This window comes from Ursus arctos, unplaced genomic scaffold (assembly GCF_023065955.2).
Source record: "Ursus arctos isolate Adak ecotype North America unplaced genomic scaffold, UrsArc2.0 scaffold_13, whole genome shotgun sequence".
NCBI lineage: Eukaryota > Metazoa > Chordata > Mammalia > Carnivora > Ursidae > Ursus > Ursus arctos.
This window is the reverse complement of record NW_026622797.1, coordinates 21,490,430-21,511,948: the sequence shown is the minus strand read 5'-3', so window position 1 is coordinate 21,511,948 and position 21,519 is coordinate 21,490,430. Positions and strand designations below refer to the sequence as shown.

The following is a 21,519-nucleotide window of genomic DNA, read 5'->3' as shown; positions in this document are numbered from 1 at the left end:
TAGGTGCTGGCCTCCAATCTGCCATATGCCGTCTGAACGGATTTTTTCCCCAAAAGCAGAAGAGGAAACTCTGCCTGAGACCAAAATATAGGAGAGACTTTTCTATAAGTCAATCAATCACTGGAGAGAGAATCAAAAAAGTCGTAACCAAAATTAAAATTTTCAGCCATGCTTAGGAATTAGGAAGTACCCATTCTCCAAAACACAGCAGAGACAGAACATACGCACCTCGGTAAGTCTTTTCTATCCTTCCTGGTTTCGTTTTATTACTTTCTTGACACTTGCAGTATTGACTATTTATAAGCTAAAATACACATTTACTACTTTTGGCATTGACTTTTTATCCTAGATATTCCCCCTTAGTATTCATTTTTCTCAAAACTTCAATCAATAATCTTATTTAACAAATGTTCAAGAACCTACTTGACATAGATGCATTAGCCAGACTTACTGGTCCTTACTGGCACCAGAGCAAAGATTCCAGATTTTCTGTCTACAAACAATCCCTGAGAAAACGATGATATGAAGACAGCCAGTGCACTAAAGTCAGCTTGCAGAAAAGCACAAGGAGCCAGAAATGATTTATCACCAACTGCAAAAAGGAATAAACTAGTCAAAGCACTAAAATTTAATGAAGGGATAATTTTTTAAAGTAGGTAAAATTGAAAAGAAGTTACATATAACATTATTACAGATTTTAAATTATCCATATTCTTCCCCATAAAATTTCTCAAATGCAGTTAAAAACACACACGTACAAAACCAAGCAATTAAAAATCCTCTGAAGCATGTAACTGTGATTAGCTGCTACTCTCAGCAATATAAAAATACTTTCACCACAATTACATTCCAGCCTGTAATGTAATTCAAAACAAACAAGTCAGACATCGCTCAAATGGCAGAACCAACAAATACAGATGCTTTGCATCAAGGAAATGAATCCACTGAAGAAACGCAGCAGGGGCCTGGGAGCTGGGCTTCTGGTGGAACGGTGAGGCCCCCTTCTGGGCAGACGCAGCGAACCCCAGCAGGGCTCTGCTAGGCTGTTCTTTCATCAGCATCAACCTTTTGCTTACTGCAGCCAGAAAACTGAGTATCTGGGACTTGCTGCTCCAGAGACCCTCTCCAGGGTTGCGTGCACATTTTTAAATTTTAGATTTTAATTCTAAATCTGGACTTTTATAAAAAAAGATAACAATTTGATTTCAGATTAAACGAACCATTCTATTTAATTGTGCAACCGGCAGTCCCAACCGGTTCCAAATACCACGTCCATCCCATTTACCCTGCTCTTTTTCTTGTTGCCATAATTCTTAACACCTTCTAAAATACTATATAATCTATGAGGCGTGTGATCTGTCTCCTGCTGCTAAAATAACAGGTCCACGTTTTGTTCACGGATTCGACAAATAAATGGAGCCTGGCATAGTATAGATGCCCAATAATAAAGAAGGAATTGTCTCATTTATGCTTTTATCTTTTATTTTTAAGAAAATATTCACCTTCATCTTCAAAGAAGGCATAAGTATGGTTTTATTATAGCAATATGCTATGATTTAAAATTGATGTTTTAAAAGTATGCATTTTCTATAACTGCTTTAAAAAAGCAAAAACAAAAACAAAAACTACCTGTTCCGAGGAGCACACATTCATAGTCTATATGTACATAACTCCTATACAAATTCCAAGGAAGTCACGGGCCCTCAACCTCTGGGAGAACAGAGTGGCTATAAAGAATGAAGGATCCGGTTCTAAAAATCGAGGCCTAAAGCAGGTGTCCACGGTGTGGCCACTCTAGTCCGGACAGACGCCAGCTAACTGGGTCTGGATGCACATTCTCTGAAATGAGCACTTTCCTGGCCTGGGCACAATGATTTTGGCAAGAAGATTATGCGCTGCTTACTAATTTCTAAAACCTCAATCTTTATTTTTCCCCCTTCTTAAAATGTTCCTTAAGCTTACGGAAAAGCTAATCATTGCTAACAATTGAGAGACTTTTAGAAAGTGCTAATGTGTTCCCTCAACAGAGCAAATAATGAGGGATGATCTTCTCAGGAGTTAAGGACATATGTAAACATGATTCAACGATGTCAACAGCTTTCAGTCCAAGAATATCATCGAGGGGCATCAGCCTTCCAGCAGAACAAGTTCAAGGTTTCTGACAGTCCTTTTTCCGAACTTTTGATTTGGGTGCTGTGGAAAGAATAGAAGGAAAAAGAGAAAATGAAGAGGTAGGCCCTTGTTGAGTCTCTACACAGTGATTTGTCTTTAGTGAGGTTCCGTTATGTACAGCAAGGGAAACTGACCATTTGGATTTTCCTGTTTGTAGAAGGTCTTTAACATTTCCACCGCTTCCTCGGCCCGATACCCGGGAATGCACTGACGAAATGAAAAAACTGAGAATGAATATCAGCCTATGAAGACGTGGCCCATATCCCATAAACACAGCCATGTAGACATAATTACATAAACTTATTTCAGATGACATTAATACACTTTGGGGATAGCAGTAACGCGGGTAAGGAAGTACATGACCAAAAGAACAGACGTACGCACTCAAACATCTCTCAAATCAACTATTATTTCTTAGTCAAGTACTACTGAAGTTACTAGCTCTGTGATCTCTGTGGGATAAACTCCGTGCCCCCGCTTCCTCGTGTGTAAAATGTAGGTAATGATAGCACTTACCTCAGAGGGATTTCATGAAGATTAAATAAGATTCCACAGAATAACACCTGTTACATACCTGGCACATCATAAGTGTTTGTCAAGCATGAGCTATTTTTATCCACTGTTATTTACTAGTGGCCCATCTTGGGGTCGTGAGGTTGGGCCCCATGTGAGGGTCCGTGCCTGGCCTGGAGTCAGCTTGAGATTCTCTCTCCCTCTGCCCGTCCCACTTGTGCTCTCTCTCTCAAATAAATAAATAAATCTGTTTTTAAAAAGTGTTCAGTTTGATTTATCTTTGGTATCTAACTAGAGAGAAGAGGTCGATAGGTGAAAGAATAAAAAACTGTGATAATGGTAAAGAGTGAAATTACAGAAATACCACATGAAGATGAAATCTGAACTTGCCTTAAAGATAGCAAGTATTCGGGGTGTCTGCTGGACCAGCTGGCTAGGTGTCTCTTTTTTTCTCTTTTTTAAAGATTTTATTTATTTATTTGACAGAGAGAGACAGCGACAGAGGGAACACAGCAGGGGAGTGGGAGAGGGAGAAGCAGGCTTCCCACCGAGCAGGGAGGCCAATGTGGGGCTCGATTCCAAGAACCTGGGATCATGCCCTGAGCTGAAGGCAGACGCTTAACGGCTGAGCCACCCCGGCACCCCAGGTATCTGACTCTTGATTTCTGCACAGGTCATGATCTCAGGGTCATGAGATTGAGCCCTGAGACGGGCTCCCACTGGGCATTGAGCCTACCTAAGATTCTCTCTCTCTCCCTATCCCTCTGCTCCCCCCAACTCACCCATCAGCGCATGTGCTCTCGAAAATAAATAAATAAAAATTAAAAATTAAAAAATAGCGAATATTTAAAGACACTAAGCAGAGCATTTCAGGGAAAGAGTAAGAAGCTTGGGCTATGTGAGGAAACCGGCTAATGGTGGGGTGGAGGGCCTATTGACACAGAAGCAGATAAAATGAGGTCGAAACATACAGGGCTTCAAAGGCGTGCCATGAGTTTGGACTTTATATGTGGCATCCTTCTCAGGTGCATGAAATGATAAAATAGAGATTCCAGGGAGGCACATCTGGAAGGAGCCACAGGAAGGGAAGCAGGTAATGAACACAAGCATAAGGGCCTGGCTGTGGTCCGCAGTGCAGAATGAAACTCCCTTTCTCTTGTGCCTTCAATCAGCTCTTCCCTGGGCCTATAAAGGCTGCATAAACCTTCCCCATTAAAAGAAATAACCTTTTGGAGTTCAATGTTTTTAGATTGTACATATAAGTGAGACGATACGGTATTTGTCTTTCTCTGACTTATTTCACTTGGCTTAGTGCCCTCAAGGTCCATCCACATTGTCCCAAATGGCAGAATTTCCTTCTTTTTTATGGCTGAATAGTCTATTGCATATATATAATGAAATATATACAGAAAACATTGCCTTTATAGAAGCAGAGAGCAGAACGGTAGTTGTCTGGGGTGGAGGGGTGGGGGGATGGGGGGAATAAAGAGAAAGCTGACCCAAGGACACAAACTTTCAGTATAAGGTAAGTTCTGAGGATCTAAGGTACAGCATGGTGACTACAGTTAACAATACTATATGGTGTACTTGAAAACTGTTGAGAGTAGAGCTGAAATGTTCTCACCATAACAACAAAATGGTAATTACATGAGGTGAATGGTGTGTTAGCTAACTTTATTGTGGTAAACATTTCATAATCTATACGTCTATCAAATCACCACATTGTATACCTTAAACTTAACACAATGTTATATGTCAATTATATCTCAGTAAAGCTGGAGGGGGGAAAATCCCAATAACCTTCCTTCCACTCTGCCCCTCAGGCAAGCCGCTACCCTGCTGGTCCCTGAGAACATTCCAGACTCCTGGCTGTTGCTTGTGTGGCTCTCATTTCCTCTTCAACCTTAGCCTCGCTGGCTCGTGCTTCCAGATATCCCGAGGGCCCCTACCGACCAAAACACTGGTGCCCTTTCCAACCTCCTCAAGTCTCTGCAGTTGTGGAGACTACTGATCGTTCTCGCTTCTTTTTAGAGCTCTCTCCTCCCTTGGCTTCTCAGTTCTCACAACCTTCTCAGATCATTCTGACCATGGGGGGGTCAGTCCCCTTCTCCTCGTGCCACATGAAGTGTTCATCTCCTCAGAGCTCCCGCCTCTCCTCATGCTCTCGGGAACACCAACCAGCACAAAGCACTCTCCTCTCCTATGAGGTTAGACCAATGGCCCTCCACCTTGGCTGCTCAGTGGAATCATCTGGGAACTCTGTGGGATTATGACTGAACGCCTCTAAGTCAGAATCCCACCCAGGTGGGAGATAAGATAGCAACATGGAGCCTCGGATAGCCTCAGATAGCCGTACCCCTGCCGTCCCAGCCCAAGGCTGCCTATGCGACCCCCCACACCCCTAGAGTCCCATCTGTCCAGGGTCTGGTATGGTAAGCCCCTCTTTGGGAAACAGGGCAAAGCCATAAAGGAGCCTGTCCTCTCTCCCATCACCAATGAATGTTCATAGGAAACTTGCTTCTGGGTGAAGGGTTTCCCATGCAGCAGAGCAGCTCCCTCCCTGCCATCTATTGAAAGTCACCCCTGGACACAAGGGTCTGTGAAAAACAAATAAAACTAAAAAAGAAAAAAAAATCCTAATATTCTCTTCCACCCTCTCGCCTTCTTATCCAGTTGGTCTGGGGTGGGGACCTCCCAGAGTCACACCTAAAAGCTCTGTAATATGCAGTCCGGGATGACACCCACTGAATTACAGATGGAGAAGGAAACTGCATCACTCTATGATACCAAGACAATATCTTCAATTATCCATTACAGCTACAAATTTGTGGCTGTAATAAAAAGCACACATTCTTATTAAAATAAACTTTTAAAAATGGACCAGGTATGTATTATTAGGTTGAAAAGAAGAATTCTGTAGGTCTCCTCTATGAGCTTAATGCTGCTTATAATACAGCATTAAAGGACTCTAGAATTGCTCAATACAAAAACAGCATCCCACCTCCCACAAACCCTCCCACCCAACCCGACCCAATAAAGGAAGAAACACAGGATCCAGAAACCTAAGGTATCAATGTTTTCTTTAGAATCTCAAAACACTTAAAAAAAAATCCCATAATTTGGCTTCAAACCTGGAGATATGGCTTCAAACAATGGTCCTTCATTTCCCTGGAGCCAATCTGGTCAAGCACACACACCACAAACAAACTTATTCTTCGGTTCAGCCAGATCAACTCTGTGCAGAGACGTGTAGGAGAGGGCTGTTTACGCACCCAATGTCACTGATGTGTTGGAGAGAAATTTTCTACCCATGTCAGATATCCAAGGGCACAACTTTGTTCTGCCCAGAAGCTCTGAGAAATTCTTTAGCTCTTCCTTATAAACGAAGTACAATCAGCAATTCACTTGCAAAGAGTTATGTAAGCAAAATTTGCGCTACTGATATGTGATTGGAAAAATTAAATTACTTTGCAGATTTTTTTAATGGTCAAGCTGACTGTATTGTTTACTCTCCATCATTTTATTACAATTTCTTTTCTGATACGATGTTAAAAGTCATCTATTCTCAAATGTACAGAAGTTGTTAGGAAAGCTAATGTTCATCTGGGAAAACTCAAAATAGAATGTTTTCCAAAACTTGTTCTCAGTGGGATTCAGCCAAATTTAGCCCTTCATAGGTACTCAGTATTCTCCTAAGAATATCTGAGGTCTTTGAAGTTACCCACCCACCATGTCCAGCATTTATTAAATCCTTTTCTTTTTAAAACATAATATTTCAGGATTAACCTTAGAGAGAACAATCAAACTGGTTTCTGAAAAATGCTATGTATCTAGTCAAATTCTGAAATATCAATTCCTGATGCTTATAGCCTTAAATATAAAAACCTGGAGACAGGTAGCAAGATTAAAGGGAAAGTAGACTTTTTAAGAGAAGATGAAAGCAATCTGAATTCTTGGGTTGGGGGAAATTTCGATATTGAAAAGGCAGAGGGGAAATAATGAAAATACAGGTATTCATTGCTAGACACCAAAAATAATACATAGAACAGGGATGCCAGGGTGGCTCAGTCAGTTCAGCATCTGGCCCTTGGTTTCGGCTCAGGTCATGATCTCAGGGTCCTGAGACTGAGACCCATGTAGGGCTCTACCCTCTGTGCAGAGTCCGCTTGTCTCTCTCCCTGTGCTCCTCCCCCCACAATCTCTCTCTCTGTGTGTCTCATAAATACATATAAAATCTTTTTTAAAAATGTAAAAAAAAAATTAGTACATAGCAACAAAGCAAAAACGATCGGCTTTGTGCAAAAATATTGTGTGTGCACTGTAAACAGCATCTACCGTCACTGACAGAGGCCAAGCTTCACACAAGCGTGGAACAGCATGGAGCTGGGGAAAAATGTCAACAGTGACAGCATCTCCAAACATACCTGATGGCGTTGGTGAAGACTGTCAGGAGATAACTGGGAAGGCCATGGCCTCTCCTTCTGGAGACAGTCTGCTAATTAAGAGGGCCAAGCACTCACCTGGAAATGATAACTGTCGTCTTCTACTGAGGCATACATGAACTTGACAAGAGGTCCCAGAGTCTGCCTGGTTCCAGCATGGCTTTTTGGTATACTGCCCACGCGTGAACTATTCCCAACCCCATAAAGAGATCAAAGTAATTAGCAAGAAAAAGCACAAACGGGTCACATTACCTTAAATGGTCTCCCGGTATTTGGTAAATGAGCAGAGGCAATATTTAGAACAGAGCCACAACCGCCAAATCGTTCGTTCTGACAGCCATACACAACCAGTGGGATTTATGAGAAAGAATTAAGGTCCTGAATAGAGTGCGCAGCTCGAGTGTGTAGAGTGACAAAACCAGGCCATCCTGGACAAACAAGCTCACGCTACTTTTAAAAACAGCTAAGCTTAGGCTTAGGCTTAAAAATTACATTATCCCGTTACACAAAAGAAGAGGTTTAAAGGATTTAGAGATTAACATCTCACTATTGCAAATAATGAAAACTGAATACACAGTTGCTAAATGTTCACAGTTTGGTGTTCTCTCTTGTCTTTCCTAACTCACTTTCTTTTGGGTCATTAGAGAATTGGAGCCAGAAAGGAAGTAGGAATTTAATCCAGGGATTTCCACCTTTTAAAAATAGGATTGTCCCCTAATCTTTTGCCAAATAAAATATAACCCATGCCCCAATATAAAGCAGACTGAAGATGAGCCACCGTGTCAGGCAGGATGGGGAGAGGGTTCTAAGTTGACCAGAACTCCCCTCTTTACAAAGCAAAGACTGTACATGTTATACTCAAAACCTTCTGTTATTTTTAAAATGATAAAAATTTTCACACATACATAGCAAAATAATACATAAAAAATTAGCAAGTACGAAATTGAGTTTTTGAACAAGCAAATAATTTTTTAAAGATCTTAGAGATGAACTTACTAACACTCAGTATTTGTGTCGCTTACTCTATGAAAGACACAACTGAAAGAGCTGTAACTTTCTCAATTTCCCATTTATTTATAATTAAAATATCATAAGTTACTTGTTTTTTACCTTATATTTACTTTTGACTTAAAATTTTTCATACATTGTAATAGGTATTTGTCGCAAAAATAAACAAACATATAAAGAAAGAAAGAAAAATTTTAAAACACCTACAATCTATTATTCAAAGGTGCATATTCTTCAGACCTTTTCCCTGCACACAGTTTTATAATCTACTTTAATTTGTGACTTATCCTTACTTAAGTTTGTTAGCTCTCAGCTTTTCTTTTTCTAGTTTATTTGGTTAATAGTTTTACATCTATTGATATAAAACGAAGAAATCTTATGATTTAAAAATCATTTCTAAAAATTTTTCAGCCAAGGGGTACAATATTTTATAACTAGTTTCATAAATCTGTTTTCACGTACTAGAAAGCAGGTTACGTGTCTGGCCATTTTCAAGGTTACAGGAAGGGCACACAACATTAACTCATGAAGTCAAAGGATACTCATCAGGCGGAGAGCAGCCGCACACATAATACATGGCTCCACGGTGACATACAGCACGGTGTGTTCAAATACTTCAGAAGGACTCTTGCCACTTCGATGACACCAATCTAGGGCCTGATCGATGGCCACCATTTCTGCATGTCGAGTAGCCTGAAAAGACAGAGGTGCTTGCATCAACATGTAACTATTTTGCAAACACTCAAACATAAATACCAAAAGAATGGGCCTAATGTGTCTGCCAACATTTTAATGAATAAAGGTTTTGGGGATGCTCTTAGCACTTTGCAGCATATTTCCCAGTTCAAGTCCCATAACCTCACCATCAAAAGACACCTAATAGATGTCGTGAGAATTATGCTATATTTTTAGTTAAGTACCTCAGAACCTCAAGGGATGCCCTTTCAATTAAAACGCCATAGAGACTGTAAGTCGGGGGGGGGGGGGAGTCTATAGGGTTTGCGAATATTCGAGGGGAAGCTTGAAGTCTTCATAGGAATGTGCTCCATTTTCAGATGTTTTCAAGGCTATCCCTCACTTCACTCTAAGCAAATCTTTAGTTAGTTAGTGGAATGTCATCCCTTACATTTTCTTTGGGATGAGATTTTATATTCTGGCAGACTCTAGAGAAAAGCAAAGATTTGGTATCAGTCTCCGATACCTCGTGGGTAGCATAGAATACAGGAGAAATCACACAGCATTTGGAAATAACCATACTTAAGTTTGAATCCTGACTGTAACATAAGTAATTATGTGGCCTTGGGCAAGTTACGTAACTTCTCTAAGCCTTGGTTCCCCCATATGTAAAAAGGGGGTTCACTGGCATCTATACCTCATAAAACACTGAATTACAAGAAACATGCTGTGTGCTATCTATGTGCTCTGCTATGTAATACTTATTAATGATATTCAGGATAATCACATTTATCAATAAGCTTATGCTGATTGCTAACTATGTACAAGCCACGGTGCTAAATCTTATGTGAGATTACAAAGTATGTCTTCAGCAAGTATAACATCTGCTTGGGGCAAATAGAAAGGTGCTCATTAACCTGAGATACAGAGTGTGAGAGATGCTGGCACAGTGGCCCGAGGTCCCATAGAAGCTAGAGGCAGGTGGAAGCAATGCTGGTCCAGAATTATGATCTCAGAGCTTTAAGGTACTTTAGTGAACAGATTCCCAAAGCTGCCTGCATACCAGAACTGACTGGGGAGCTTAAAAAAAATTTTCCCCAATTCAGGGGCTTTTTAATAATCAGATTCAGAATTACTGAATCAAATACCCCAGAATTCTCAATAAGTAAGTAACTGTTGAACTGAATCCCTGCAATCAACCTCTCTTTTTTAGAAAATCTAGAGTGGTGTGGTATCCTGGAAGGAGGTGAAGAAAGTGTTCTTTGTTTTGGGTGTTTTTTTTTTTTTTTTTTTTTAAGATTTACTTATTTATTTGAGAGAGAGAGCGTGGGAGAGCAGGGGGAGGGGCAGACAGAGAGGGAGAAGATTCCCCGCTGAGCGCAGAGCCAGATGCAGGGGCTCGATCCCAGGACCCTGAGATCAGGACCTGAGCCGAAATCAAGAGACGGCTGCTTAATTGACTGAGCCACCCTGGCGCCCCTCAACCTCTCGTTTAGTGCTGAAGAACCACAAGCTAATTTAGAACATGTTAAAAACACACAGCGGGAGAGGTGATGGTAGTGATGAGGGTGGTGGTAGTATCAGAGCCAAAAGTAGGACTCAGGTTTCCTCATTTGGGGTCAGAATCTTTCTATAGTGTTTTATAGGGTGATCTTCTATAGGACACACAAACCAAAATAAATGCAGTTTAATTTCAAGATACAGAAGAAACCCAGGTCATTGGGGGTTTAGATGGATGACATCAGGGCATTCAAAGTTCTGATATTAAAGATATCATACCAAACCACAAAATATACAAAACAGGGAGATTTAATTATTTAAATTATTTTAAAATACTGAATTCCACTCCCCAACAAGTATCTGTATATTCACTAATTGCTACGTTATGGTTATCACTTATCTCACAAATGTTCTGTTATCCAAGTAATAATTTCTTTGTGAATCTGGGTTCCCAGTTTGCATCTGTTTTCTTTTTTTCTTTTTTTTTAATAATAATATTTTTTTATTATATTTTGTTAGTCACCATACATCCCTGGTTTTTGATGCAAAGTTCCATGATTCATTAGTTGTGTATAACACCCAGTGCACCATGCAATACATGCCCTCCTTACTACCCATCTGTTTTCTTTTTGATAGATGTGATGGATAAACATTAAATGCCCCATAGCACCGCGACCAGCATCAGTTTGTTCTCTGGTTCCCATGAGCAAAAGATAAGATCAAAGTCTGTGTGAGTGGTGTTATGGTTATAAGCTGTGAGTCCACCTAGTATTTCTGATAATCATAAACCTGGATACTTCATTTATACTTACCGTGACACACTGTTGTGATACCAAGAAGTGTTGCCTTAATTCATGAATTTCTCAACATAACCACAATAATATAAAGACACATAAACTATTAATGTGTAATACCAGGGTACCTGGGTGGCTTAGATGGTCATGATCTCAGGGTCATAAGACTGAGCCCTGCATTAGGCTCTGTATTGGGTGTGGAGCCTGCTTAAGATTCTCTCTCTCCCTCTTCCTGCCACACTCATGCATGCGTGCTCTCTCTCTCTCTCTCTAAAAAAATAAATAAAAATTAAAAAAAAATAATAAAGTGTAATACCACATGTAGGTATAGAGAGCGGGTGGTAGAGACTTTATTCCATTGAATTATCTAATATACGAACAGTTTCCTTTATACAATCCTTTATTACCTCCAAAGATATAAACTGAAGGTGATTTTTTAATTTACCAGGAGGAAAACATTATTTAAAGGTACTAAAGAATGTGATATGAGCTAAATTGATGTGTTTTGTAAAGTGGAATTTTGCTATATTAGATTTGCTTAAGATGGAGATTAGATTCATTTCTTCAATACTGACACTCCAATGTAATAAAATCCCTTCTTGAATTTCACTCAAGTGCTAAAGTAAAACTCCACGAAACAGAAAATTAGCCCCAAAGATTGTATTGCTTCATTAAATTTTTCTGAATTTTCCAAATTTTAAAAAACCAACATGGATCACTTTTATAATCAGAGAGGAAGGCATTCAAAAAAAAGAAATGTTAAGGGAAACCACCCTTCCTTTGATACCTACAGGTCTCAACACAGACCCACCTTCTCGCCAACTGTGATAAAATTCAGTACACTCCTACCTTTACTGCTGTATGTTTGCAATTAAACTATTCAATCGACATACATTTTTGGTTTGATTCACTTCATTTCGTCCCTTCCCCACAACTTCATTGTTGTAGACCATAAGGCAGCCAACAGGAACTTCAATATTTTCTAGGGCTTCCTTGGCCTAAAAGACAAAGTGGAAAATTTAAGATGTAATGTTCAATACTTGAAAAGATTACGGGAAAGAAATAGATGCAGCATAAGCACACATGTATAAACACTAGAACAAATACAGCTGAGCTTTCCCTTCCCTCAAGTATAGTTCAGTACTTAGTGCCTTTGTTCTCTGTTATATCCATATTAAGAAAGACTCAGGAACAAACTCCCTTCACAGGTTCTGAGCCCCTGATTTTTTTCTTCTCATTGGAAGCAGAAGTGAGCAAATGGCTGTCATTTACTCTTATTCTTACGGTGGCAGGGTCTGTACAACTTTTCAGAGATCACGTACATATTTACAAAGGAAATGAATAAATAACATGTATAAATACTTTATTGAAGTCCTTTCCTTGTTGAAATTCAACTTGCTTAAGGACGCCTGGATGGCTCAGTTGGTTAAGTGTCTGCCTTCAGCTCAGGTCATGATCCCAAGGTCCTAGGATCTAGTCCCATATCAGGCTCCTTCCCTGGCGGAGAGCCTGCTTCTCCCTCTGCCTCTGCTGCTCCCCCTGCTTGTGTGCGTGTTCTCTCTCTCTCTCTCTCTTTCCCTCTTTACAAAAAAGTAAATAAAATCTTTAAAAAAAAATCTACTTGCTTAATTTTTTTGTTTCACTAAATATTATAGAAGATACCCTCTAGAGTTCCAACAGCATAAAAGTAACCAGACTGGATGTCTCTCTGTGCTATTTCTGCTTTGACACAAGAAAAGCTTTGGAGCACTCTATGTTAAAATGGTACGACCACTTTGGAGAGCACTTGGAAATTTCTTTAAAAAGTAAACACACATATAGCCTATGAACCAATTCTAATCCTAAGTATTTATTTAAGAGAAGGGAATACACGCCCACAAAAAAAAAAAAAAAAAAAAAAACTTGCAAAAGAATGTTCATAACAGCTTGATTCATAATAGCCCAAATCTGGAAACAGCACAGGTGTCCACCAACAAAAGAATGGATAAGCAAACTGTGGCACAGTCACATGATGGAATACTACTCAGCAATGAAAAGGAACAAGCTAGAGATACACACAACATGGGTGAATCTCAGACATGCTGAGTAAAAGACGTCAAACACAAACATACACACTGTATCACTCCCTTCAGGTTTAGTACTAGAACAGACAAAACTAAACACGATGATAGCAATTTCTTCCTGGAAGACCATGTGTAGACTGATGGGAAAGGGACACAACGAACTTCTCCAGGGTGGTCAAAACTCTATCTTGAAAGGGGTGTGGGTTACACAGATGTTTGCATCTGTCGAAACTGAATGAACAACAGATTTAAGACCTGTGCATTTCATTGTAAAGTACACCTCAAAGGAAAAATACAAATTAGAAAAAATAAGCTTAAGAATATTTCCCCCACCACCATCCTGGAAAGGGCAAACCACTGGTCATACTTGCAAAGCCTCCCCCATCAGAGGCTGTCCACTTTTCTTCTAGCTCTGTCGCTGACTGAACCAGAGCAGTCGAGGCCCAAGACAGTTAAAGAATATTTCTTTGGGCAGAGAACAAAAGCAAGAAGGTTATAGCTGCATACTCCCTGATCCTGTTGCTGAGAGAACAAAGGAAGAACACAACCTTTGAACTAGGGTATAATCATTTCCATCTCACTGCAGTCAAGAAAATCCAAGTATGGCTGTTTTTAGAAAGGCACAGCATTTCTTATTTTGACGGGCCTGAAGACGCTCTGGAAGACGAGATTACAAATTAAGTGTAGGTATTCACAGTATAAAGCATATTCAGTGTAAAGTTGAAGACATTGCTTTAGACCGCACTAGCTCCTATTCCCAGCTATACTTTAGAGTAGCAGTAACTTCCTATCATCAGGCTAACATGGGTTGCTTAGCCACTTCGACCACGCTCAACTGGCACTAACTTGTCCTTGGGCCAATAAAGGTAAAAGGAGAGGCACACAGCACAGTGGTAGCAAACTGTTTCTCTCTCCTTCCTCCTTAGGGTGGTAGGACAGAGCTAGGACCTGCACAGAGGTAGAGACAGAGCAGCTGAAGCAGTAAGACTGCACTCTTCTGAACTGGGTCAGGAACCACCCACAGGCTAGTTCTCTCCAGTTCTGTAACAATGGTTAAAGCATGCCAGGTTATACAAAGTTCGAAAGTCTGAAGAGTTCCAAGGATTGGTGAATATATACAAATAAATATACAAATGCACCATTGGCTACTAGAGAAAGGAAAGTCAGGAGGAGGACTGACAGCTAGTGAGGATGGCAATGCTACGCAACCACACAGTTAAGCCAATCAGCACATGAAAAATGTTATTACTGGAGTACACAGAACCCCAAGTACACACAAGAGAGAAATCATTTACTCATCCAACAAATATTTGTTGAAGATCTTGAGATAGGGAAATTATCCTGGATTATTTAGGTGGCCCTAAATGCAATCACAAGGGTCCTAATAAGAGAGGCAGAGAATGAGATTTGAAGACGTTACGCTGTTGGCTTTGAAGACGGAGGAAGAAGCCATGAGTCAAGCAAAGAATATTGCTCCAGAAGCTGGAAAAGGTGAGGAAACACATTTTCCTCTAGAACCCTCAGAGGGTACGCAGCCCTGCTAACAGATTGGGTTTGGCTCAATGAAATGAATTTCAAACACCTGGCATCCAGAGCTGTAAGAGAATAAACTTGTGTTGTTTTAAGCCATCAAGTCTGTAGTAATTTGTTACAGAAGCCATAGGAAACTAATACACTGTTAAGAAGAAGAAAAGGCAAGCTAAAACTGGAAGATAATATTTGCAAACCACATATCCAACAAAGGTCTACTATCAAGACTATATAAAGAACTCTCAAAGTTCAACAGCAAAAAAAACCCAAAAACAATCCCACTAGAGAATGGGCAAAAGATATTAACAAACACTTCACCAAAGAGGGCATACAGACGGCAAATAAGTACCTGTAAAGATATTCATATCATTAGCCATTAGGGAAATGCAAATTATAATCACAATGGAGTTACCACTACACACCATCAGAATGGCTAAAATAAAAAGTAAAAACACCAAATGCTGGTGAGGCTGAAGAAAAACAGGATCACTTATACACTGCTGGTAGGGCTGTAAAATGGTACAGCCACTCTGGAAACTAGTTTGGCAGTTTCTCAAAAAGCAAGACATGCAGTTAACATATAACCTAGCAATTGCACTCTCAGGCATTCTCCCAAGAAACCGAAAGCTGATGGTCATACAGCACATAAATTCATATACAGACACAAATGTTCATAGGCGTTTTATTCAGAATAGGCAAAAACTGGAAATGATCCAAATGTCTTTCAAAGGGTGAACAGACGAGCTGCGGCACATCCACCCCATAGAACACCACACAGCAAGAAAAGGAACAGACTCCTGATTCACTCAGCACTTGGATGGACCTCAAGGAAATCATGCTGAATGAAAAAACCAACCCCCAAAAGGTTCCATATTCACATATATAACATTCCTGAATGCACAATTACAGCTACAAAGAACGAATTTGTGCCTGCCAGGGCTTAAGGGCTTGAAAGGGAATGGTGGCTCTAACGGGCAGCATGAAGGAGACTTGTGGCGATTGAGCAGTTCTGGTGGTGGTTCAGCAAAACTAAACATGTGATAAAATTGCATAGAACTACACACACGTGTGCATACAAAGCTGATTAAATCGGACTAAGCTCTACAGTTGGCGTCAATGTCATTCTCCTGGTTTTGATTATTGCATGACAGTTACGAAAGACCTTACCACAGAGGAAGGCTCGGTGAAGGGTACATGAGCCTTTCCTAATATACTTTTTTTTGGCAACTTCTGTGAATCTATAATTATTTCAAAAGGAAAAGTTTAAAAAATAATAATAAAGGTGGAGTAAACGAGAAATATCTTGCAATGGAGATTAAGAAGAAATGCCTAGTCAGGTAGGAGAAAAACCGGAGTTATCTGCTGTTAGAGAAGATCACAGAAAAAAAAATAAAAAATAAAAAATAAATAGGCCAAGAAAATAGAGTCAGTGACACAGATGCAATTTTGGTGGAATGGTGGAAATGAAAACCAGTGGCTTGAAGAGTGACCAATCTACAGGTTAGATTTCTAACTTCCAACTATTACCACAGACTGTTATGTCTACATAACAAATGTTTTGATTCGGAGCTTGCAGATCCTAAGAGCTTACAACTTATGGAAAAACTTACTTTGACCCAGGACTATTTAAGCACTTTATCAGAATTAACGAATTTCGTTTACCACCCAATGAGATGGAGTCAGTGAGCTTCCCCAGCTTACAGATGAGTAAATGGAGACATGGCCAAGTTAGGGGATTTGCTCGTGTGAGAGGCTGGGGCCAGAATCCAGGCAATCTGCTCCAGAAATTCATTTCTTCAACAGTATTTATGGAACACCAATGAGGTACAGGTTCCTGGCCACTCCGTCTCAAATTTCTACTCTGGTCAACACTGATCAGCTACTTTATCACCTTTTACGTTCAAAATAGGCCTACTTCAAGGGACAAAAGAGAAGGAAAACTTAAAAGAGTGAGACCCAGAAAGTTTAAGGCTAAAAAACTGCAAGAGAAGAAACAAATGAGGGGGCCACACGATAAAGATTTTCTGCAAAACTATCTCCTGAAGAATTCTGTGTGTGTGTGTAGCAATCTCAAGCACGTAGATGAGAACTCAAGACCCAGTGAAGGAGGAGAAGTGGCAGAGGACAGAGAGAATCCGTGTAGCCCAGTGGGGTTCCAAGTCTTGAATTAGGTCACCTGCAAGCAAGCCTGGCAGCTTCTCACTCCACACAGGCCCCCAGGTGACTGGGCGTGTGCCTTTCCTTCTTTCTTTCAGATTTTCTCCTTTTCCTTCCAGCAAATGTATCTCCTTTATTCCATGTCCCACCTCTCAAGATTATCTTCCCATTTACTTACAGTAACTTGTTTTTTTGTGAAAAGCCTTCAACTGCTGTCCAAAATAGAGAGAAAACATGAGTGGTGGGAGTATTTAAAAGTGCAAATCAGGTTATTGATGAGGAATAGCCCAGCCCACCATGCTGAGGGGGAGTGGCTAAGCAGTTGGGAATGGTGGGTTAGGGAAGAGGTGGTGAGAACAATCCCAAAACCCCACGGAAATGGTTTTAGGTGAAATGCTGTTCAATAAAATACATATTTGTTTTGCTGTCAAGTTCAAAATAGAGTTAAACTAATTAAATAATTAACATAATTTTCAATCCATCCCATCTCATAGTTTCCAACTCTCAAAAGCATAGTGAAAAATTTCTTTAAGATGACCCGATCTTAAAAAAAAAAGACCCATATCTTTACCATGTTAACTAATTATTTGTGTGTGTTCTCCTCTAGTCTTTGATTTAAAAAAACTCAACAGTTTAAAAAAAACAACCGCTTTAATTTATTGAACATCATGTGTCAGGGACTTTACAAACACGATCTCTTTTAATCTATACAACCGTGTGACATATATACTATATAACTGTTTTACAAAAGAGGCCTCTGTGGCTGAAAGGTTAAGAACCTGTCAAGGTTAGCTGGCTGTCAGTAGCCATCCTAGGTTTGAACATATGCCTTTCTAACCTCTAAATGTACGTGTATAGTATAAAATAATTTGTAGTCTGCTTGCTTAATGTTAGATATCACATGTAGCTGTGATAGTTAATGCCATGTTTGTACCTAATATCCATAACCATTTTGATAACAGCACATTATTCAACACAGTAATATACCATAACTTAACTATTTCCCTTCATCAGAAGTTTGAAATACTTCCTAGTTTTCCTTGTTATATTTAACACTGAAATGACAATGATTGCTTTTTATCTTTCTAAACCATTTTCTTAAGATAAATGCCACAGAATTATATTACTGTCAAATTATATTACTGTCAAATTATAGGAACATTTTATTTGAGGCTGTTAATTATATTATGCCAGGTTGCCATCCAAAAATGTTATACCAATTGGACTGTTAGGGTTGTACTGATTTTTGCACAGACTCACTTGTTTTAGATAACATTTTAAAAAAATAGATTTTAAGCTTTCTCAAAAACTGTTTTCCTTTCTTTTATAATTCAGGCTTATGTCTGTAGATTAAAATCATAGACTAGGATGGAAATTTTCTAGTGCAACACCTTTATTTTAACTAGTAAGACCCAGATATTATATGATTTGGTTGGTCCAATCAGAGCCAGACATTCATTCTACTTACCCGTATTGGCCATATAAATATGTCTATCTGCACAGATGCTGTGAAGACGCTAGTATCCTCCCTACTACACGTATACTGCATATTTCACTTTCAAATTCCTCAGAGGTGAACAGATTTGGCACTAGCTATGCTTCTTGTCTAATCTTAAACTCTTCTCAGAAGTACATCGTACACCTTGAATTACTTCAACAATCTTCGAAGTAGTTCAAGATTTGAAGTTTCTGTAGTGGGGAGGGAATGACTGAACAAAGCACAGGATTTATGACAAGCACTTTTTCCCCTCTCTTTAAGACCTGGAAGAACATGTATAGGCCAAAACCAAAATACAAGTACTAAGTAAGGGCCTCCTTGATCCTATGTAGGAATAGATAAACCAGGTAATCACATCCCCTAGGTGTTTATAATCCAATTAAGAGGGACACCTGGGTGGCTTAGTCAATTAAGCATCTGACTTTGGCTCAGGTCATGATCCGTGGGTCCTGGGATGGAGACCCACGTCGGGCTCTCTGCTCAGCACGGAGCCTGCTTCTTCCTCTCCCCCTGCTTGTGCTCTCTCTCTGTCAAATAAATAAATCTTTAAAAATATATAATCCAATTAAGGGACAAAAATGTCAAGGCCAGAGAGATCTGAGAAACTACGTGGATTTCAACAATCTCATTTTATAGGGTAGGAAGGGAAAGGGCTGGCAGGGGGCGGGGGTGGGAGTGACTTGCCCAAGGTCACAGCAAAACGTAGTAAAAGGACTTAAGTGTTTAGTCCAGAAGTCTAGAGAACAGTGCAGAGATAGGCGGAGGAAATGTTCCAATATATTATGACCAAAAGATGCTTAAAGGAAAATAAAGACCCAAAATATGAAAGGATGAGAAAAGAAATCACAGCTCTGCTACATGAGTGGGAAAGCCCAATGACTGATTAAAGTTAGCTGTTTTCAAAAACACTAGTAAGTCCTCCATGGTAGCATCTCTGAAAATTTCATCTAAGCAAGCTCCACACATAAATACTTTGGGGAGAGAGCTCCTGAAGCAAATGAAAATAAACAGAAGAGCCCAAAATATTCTGACTGCCCAGCACTCAGGCATCATCTGCCCTCCAGATCTCTCACCCATGGAAGGATACGAATGCAGCTTATTCAAAGATAGTTTAGACTTTGTGTGTATATATTAGCCTCCTCACTATTTAGAAAGAAGCTGCCCAGCATAGGACATTATTGAAATGATTTGGGAAAGGGAGAATGAGATTTTGATATCACATGAAAACTCCTTGTCTCCAACTTAGAGGATTTAGTAACATAAAAGAGGTTCAGGACAAACAAATCCATACAAGTTACAAATTAATTTTTAAATGTATATGTGAACAGTAATTAAAGTATCGGAATGCTACGTATCTTGTAAGTTTATTGGAGGAAATAAATTATGAAGTAAACTCAAAGAATGGGTCCTAAAATCAAGTTAGTGGGTCAGGACCAGCGTTTTTTTCAAAAATCGAGAAAGAGCTTTCTGTGCTCCCGCTCCTGGCAGTGGCGGCAGGAGCGCCCTGGACCTGGAGAGCGATGCGTACCGGTTCGTGGGCCTGGATGGACCTGGATGGACCTGAGGCAGAAATGCTCTGCCGGCAACCGCATCATCCGCACCAAGGCTCACTCGTCCCGCAGACGAACGGGGGCGAGGTTGACGAGGTGACAGGCAGGCAAGTTCAAAGGCCAGTTTACACCAAGCTATTTGTGGGGCCATTCGCAGGATGGGTGAGTCAGACGACCCCATCCTCCGACTGGTTAAGACCAACAGCATTGTTTCAAAGAACTTCTGAATGGAGAGGCTCATAGATGTGCCATATTTGTCATAAATACATAGCACCCCCCCATCCAAGAAAAGAGAAATACCAGGAAACTGTACAAAGGAAGGCTAAGTACTGTTCTGTGAAACTTTTCAGTTATAGCTATATGTGTATTTACTGGGTTGTAATATAAAATAGACTTTTTCACTGGAAGTCACTTTCCAAAAAGTATGAGAAACAAGTTTAAAAGGACATTATGTAAGCAGAAACAAATGGATAGACGCTGTAATGCATCATGGCTTAGAGAAAAATATTTGGCTGTAATAGTGAATGAATGCAGGGGGAAACAGCATGAAAAGTGAACAGAGAGAAATATACCAAAATCAGTTTCAGTGCTGAATTCCCAATGCCAAGCATAGTGTGCTCAATAAACATCTATGGAGTGAATGAATACATAATTATGGAATTAATTAACTATAGGAGACCAGAGGCCACTAAGGATAGGAAGAATATAATCAAAACCATGTACAAAAAAAAATCCTTTTACAGCAGCTTTAGAGGAATGTAAAGCTGAAGAGCATTTGACATACACATGTGTGTGCTGGTGCATATGTTTGTATACATATACATAAATATGCCAAACACACTCTTATCCCTATTAAAGAGCTCACTGGCACACAGAAGTATGGGTAAAACTTGGATTACGCACAAATCTGATTAGAGCCCTTCTTAGCAATCCTCAAGGGAGCAAAGGGAGTTTAAAGGCCAGACGGCAGGAGGATAGATGAATGGTAGGATCTGGCTGTCCAGGGATTTGTTTTTATCCTGATCTTTCAGACACATCCTCAGCGTCCTTTCTCCTACTAGATAGGTTCGAGAGGTCATAAATACAGAATAATGTGACTTTCCGGATTTGCGAGTGTGTCCCCCGGGAAAGAAGGGGGCGCAGCACGTTACGTGCCAGCAGCAGCTGAATGAGGATGTTTGGCTCAGCCATGCCGGTGAAAAAAGAAATGACTTCTGTATTTGCCCTCTTCCTTCCCCTACAGCACTGTGAGAATGGGCTAAAGAAAATTTCAGGACAGTAAAGCCAGCTGTCTACCCAGAAAATGTGACCGCCATCGAGATTATGGTGGCGAGAAAGCACACTCAGGGCGTTTGCTCAAATGCTCGGGTCGAGAAGAGAGCTAAAAAAAAGTTCCCACCCGCGGCAGCCACCTCCTGGGCTCCTCACCATCTGCATCGCTTCCTCCATCCACTTTTTGGTCTCCTCCGCGGTCACCGAGCACACGCCGCCGCCAGTAGCCGGCGTGGACGCCGCCTTCGCCTCCATACTGCACCCGGGCCGCGGCGCTGGGCGCCAGAGGCTGGGGCGGCAGAGGAGCGCGGGTAGCGGAACGCGGCGATTGCCGGCCACCGTTTC

The 21,519-nt window shown here is 40.4% G+C and overlaps 1 protein-coding gene across 2 annotated transcripts; it reads right to left on the bottom strand.

Annotated features, from left to right (window-relative positions):
- Positions 1 to 605: 605 nt before the first annotated feature.
- Positions 606 to 21,509, bottom strand: ADAT2 (adenosine deaminase tRNA specific 2). 2 transcript variants are annotated; one of them, XM_026504941.4, is made up of 6 exons: positions 21,331 to 21,509; positions 11,998 to 12,102; positions 8,678 to 8,828; positions 7,380 to 7,486; positions 2,307 to 2,379; positions 606 to 2,193 (listed from the first exon to the last, which is right to left on the bottom strand). In XM_026504941.4, the coding sequence occupies exons 1-6, from the start codon at positions 21,427 to 21,429 to the stop codon at positions 2,150 to 2,152; spliced, it is 579 nt and encodes a 192-aa protein (XP_026360726.1). In that variant the 5' UTR covers positions 21,430 to 21,509; the 3' UTR covers positions 606 to 2,149. The 2 variants fall into 2 exon arrangements, with proteins under 2 accessions (XP_026360726.1, XP_044242324.1); XM_044386389.3 differs by having other exon boundaries at positions 21,302 to 21,445.
- Between the last annotated feature and the right edge of the window lie 10 nt (positions 21,510 to 21,519).

Bases quoted from the DNA above. Each gene is read 5' to 3' on its own strand.
- ADAT2 (XM_026504941.4), bottom strand. From the start codon at position 21,429: ATGGAGGCGAAGGCGGCGTCCACGCCGGCTACTGGCGGCGGCGTGTGC. The intron at 8,829-11,997 runs GTATGTCGATTG...CTGTCTTTTCAG, and splicing joins AAGTGAATCAAACCAAAAAT to GCTACTCGACATGCAGAAAT. The intron at 2,194-2,306 runs GTCAGTTTCCCT...TTCTTTCCACAG, and splicing joins CAAACAGGAAAATCCAAATG to CACCCAAATCAAAAGTTCGG.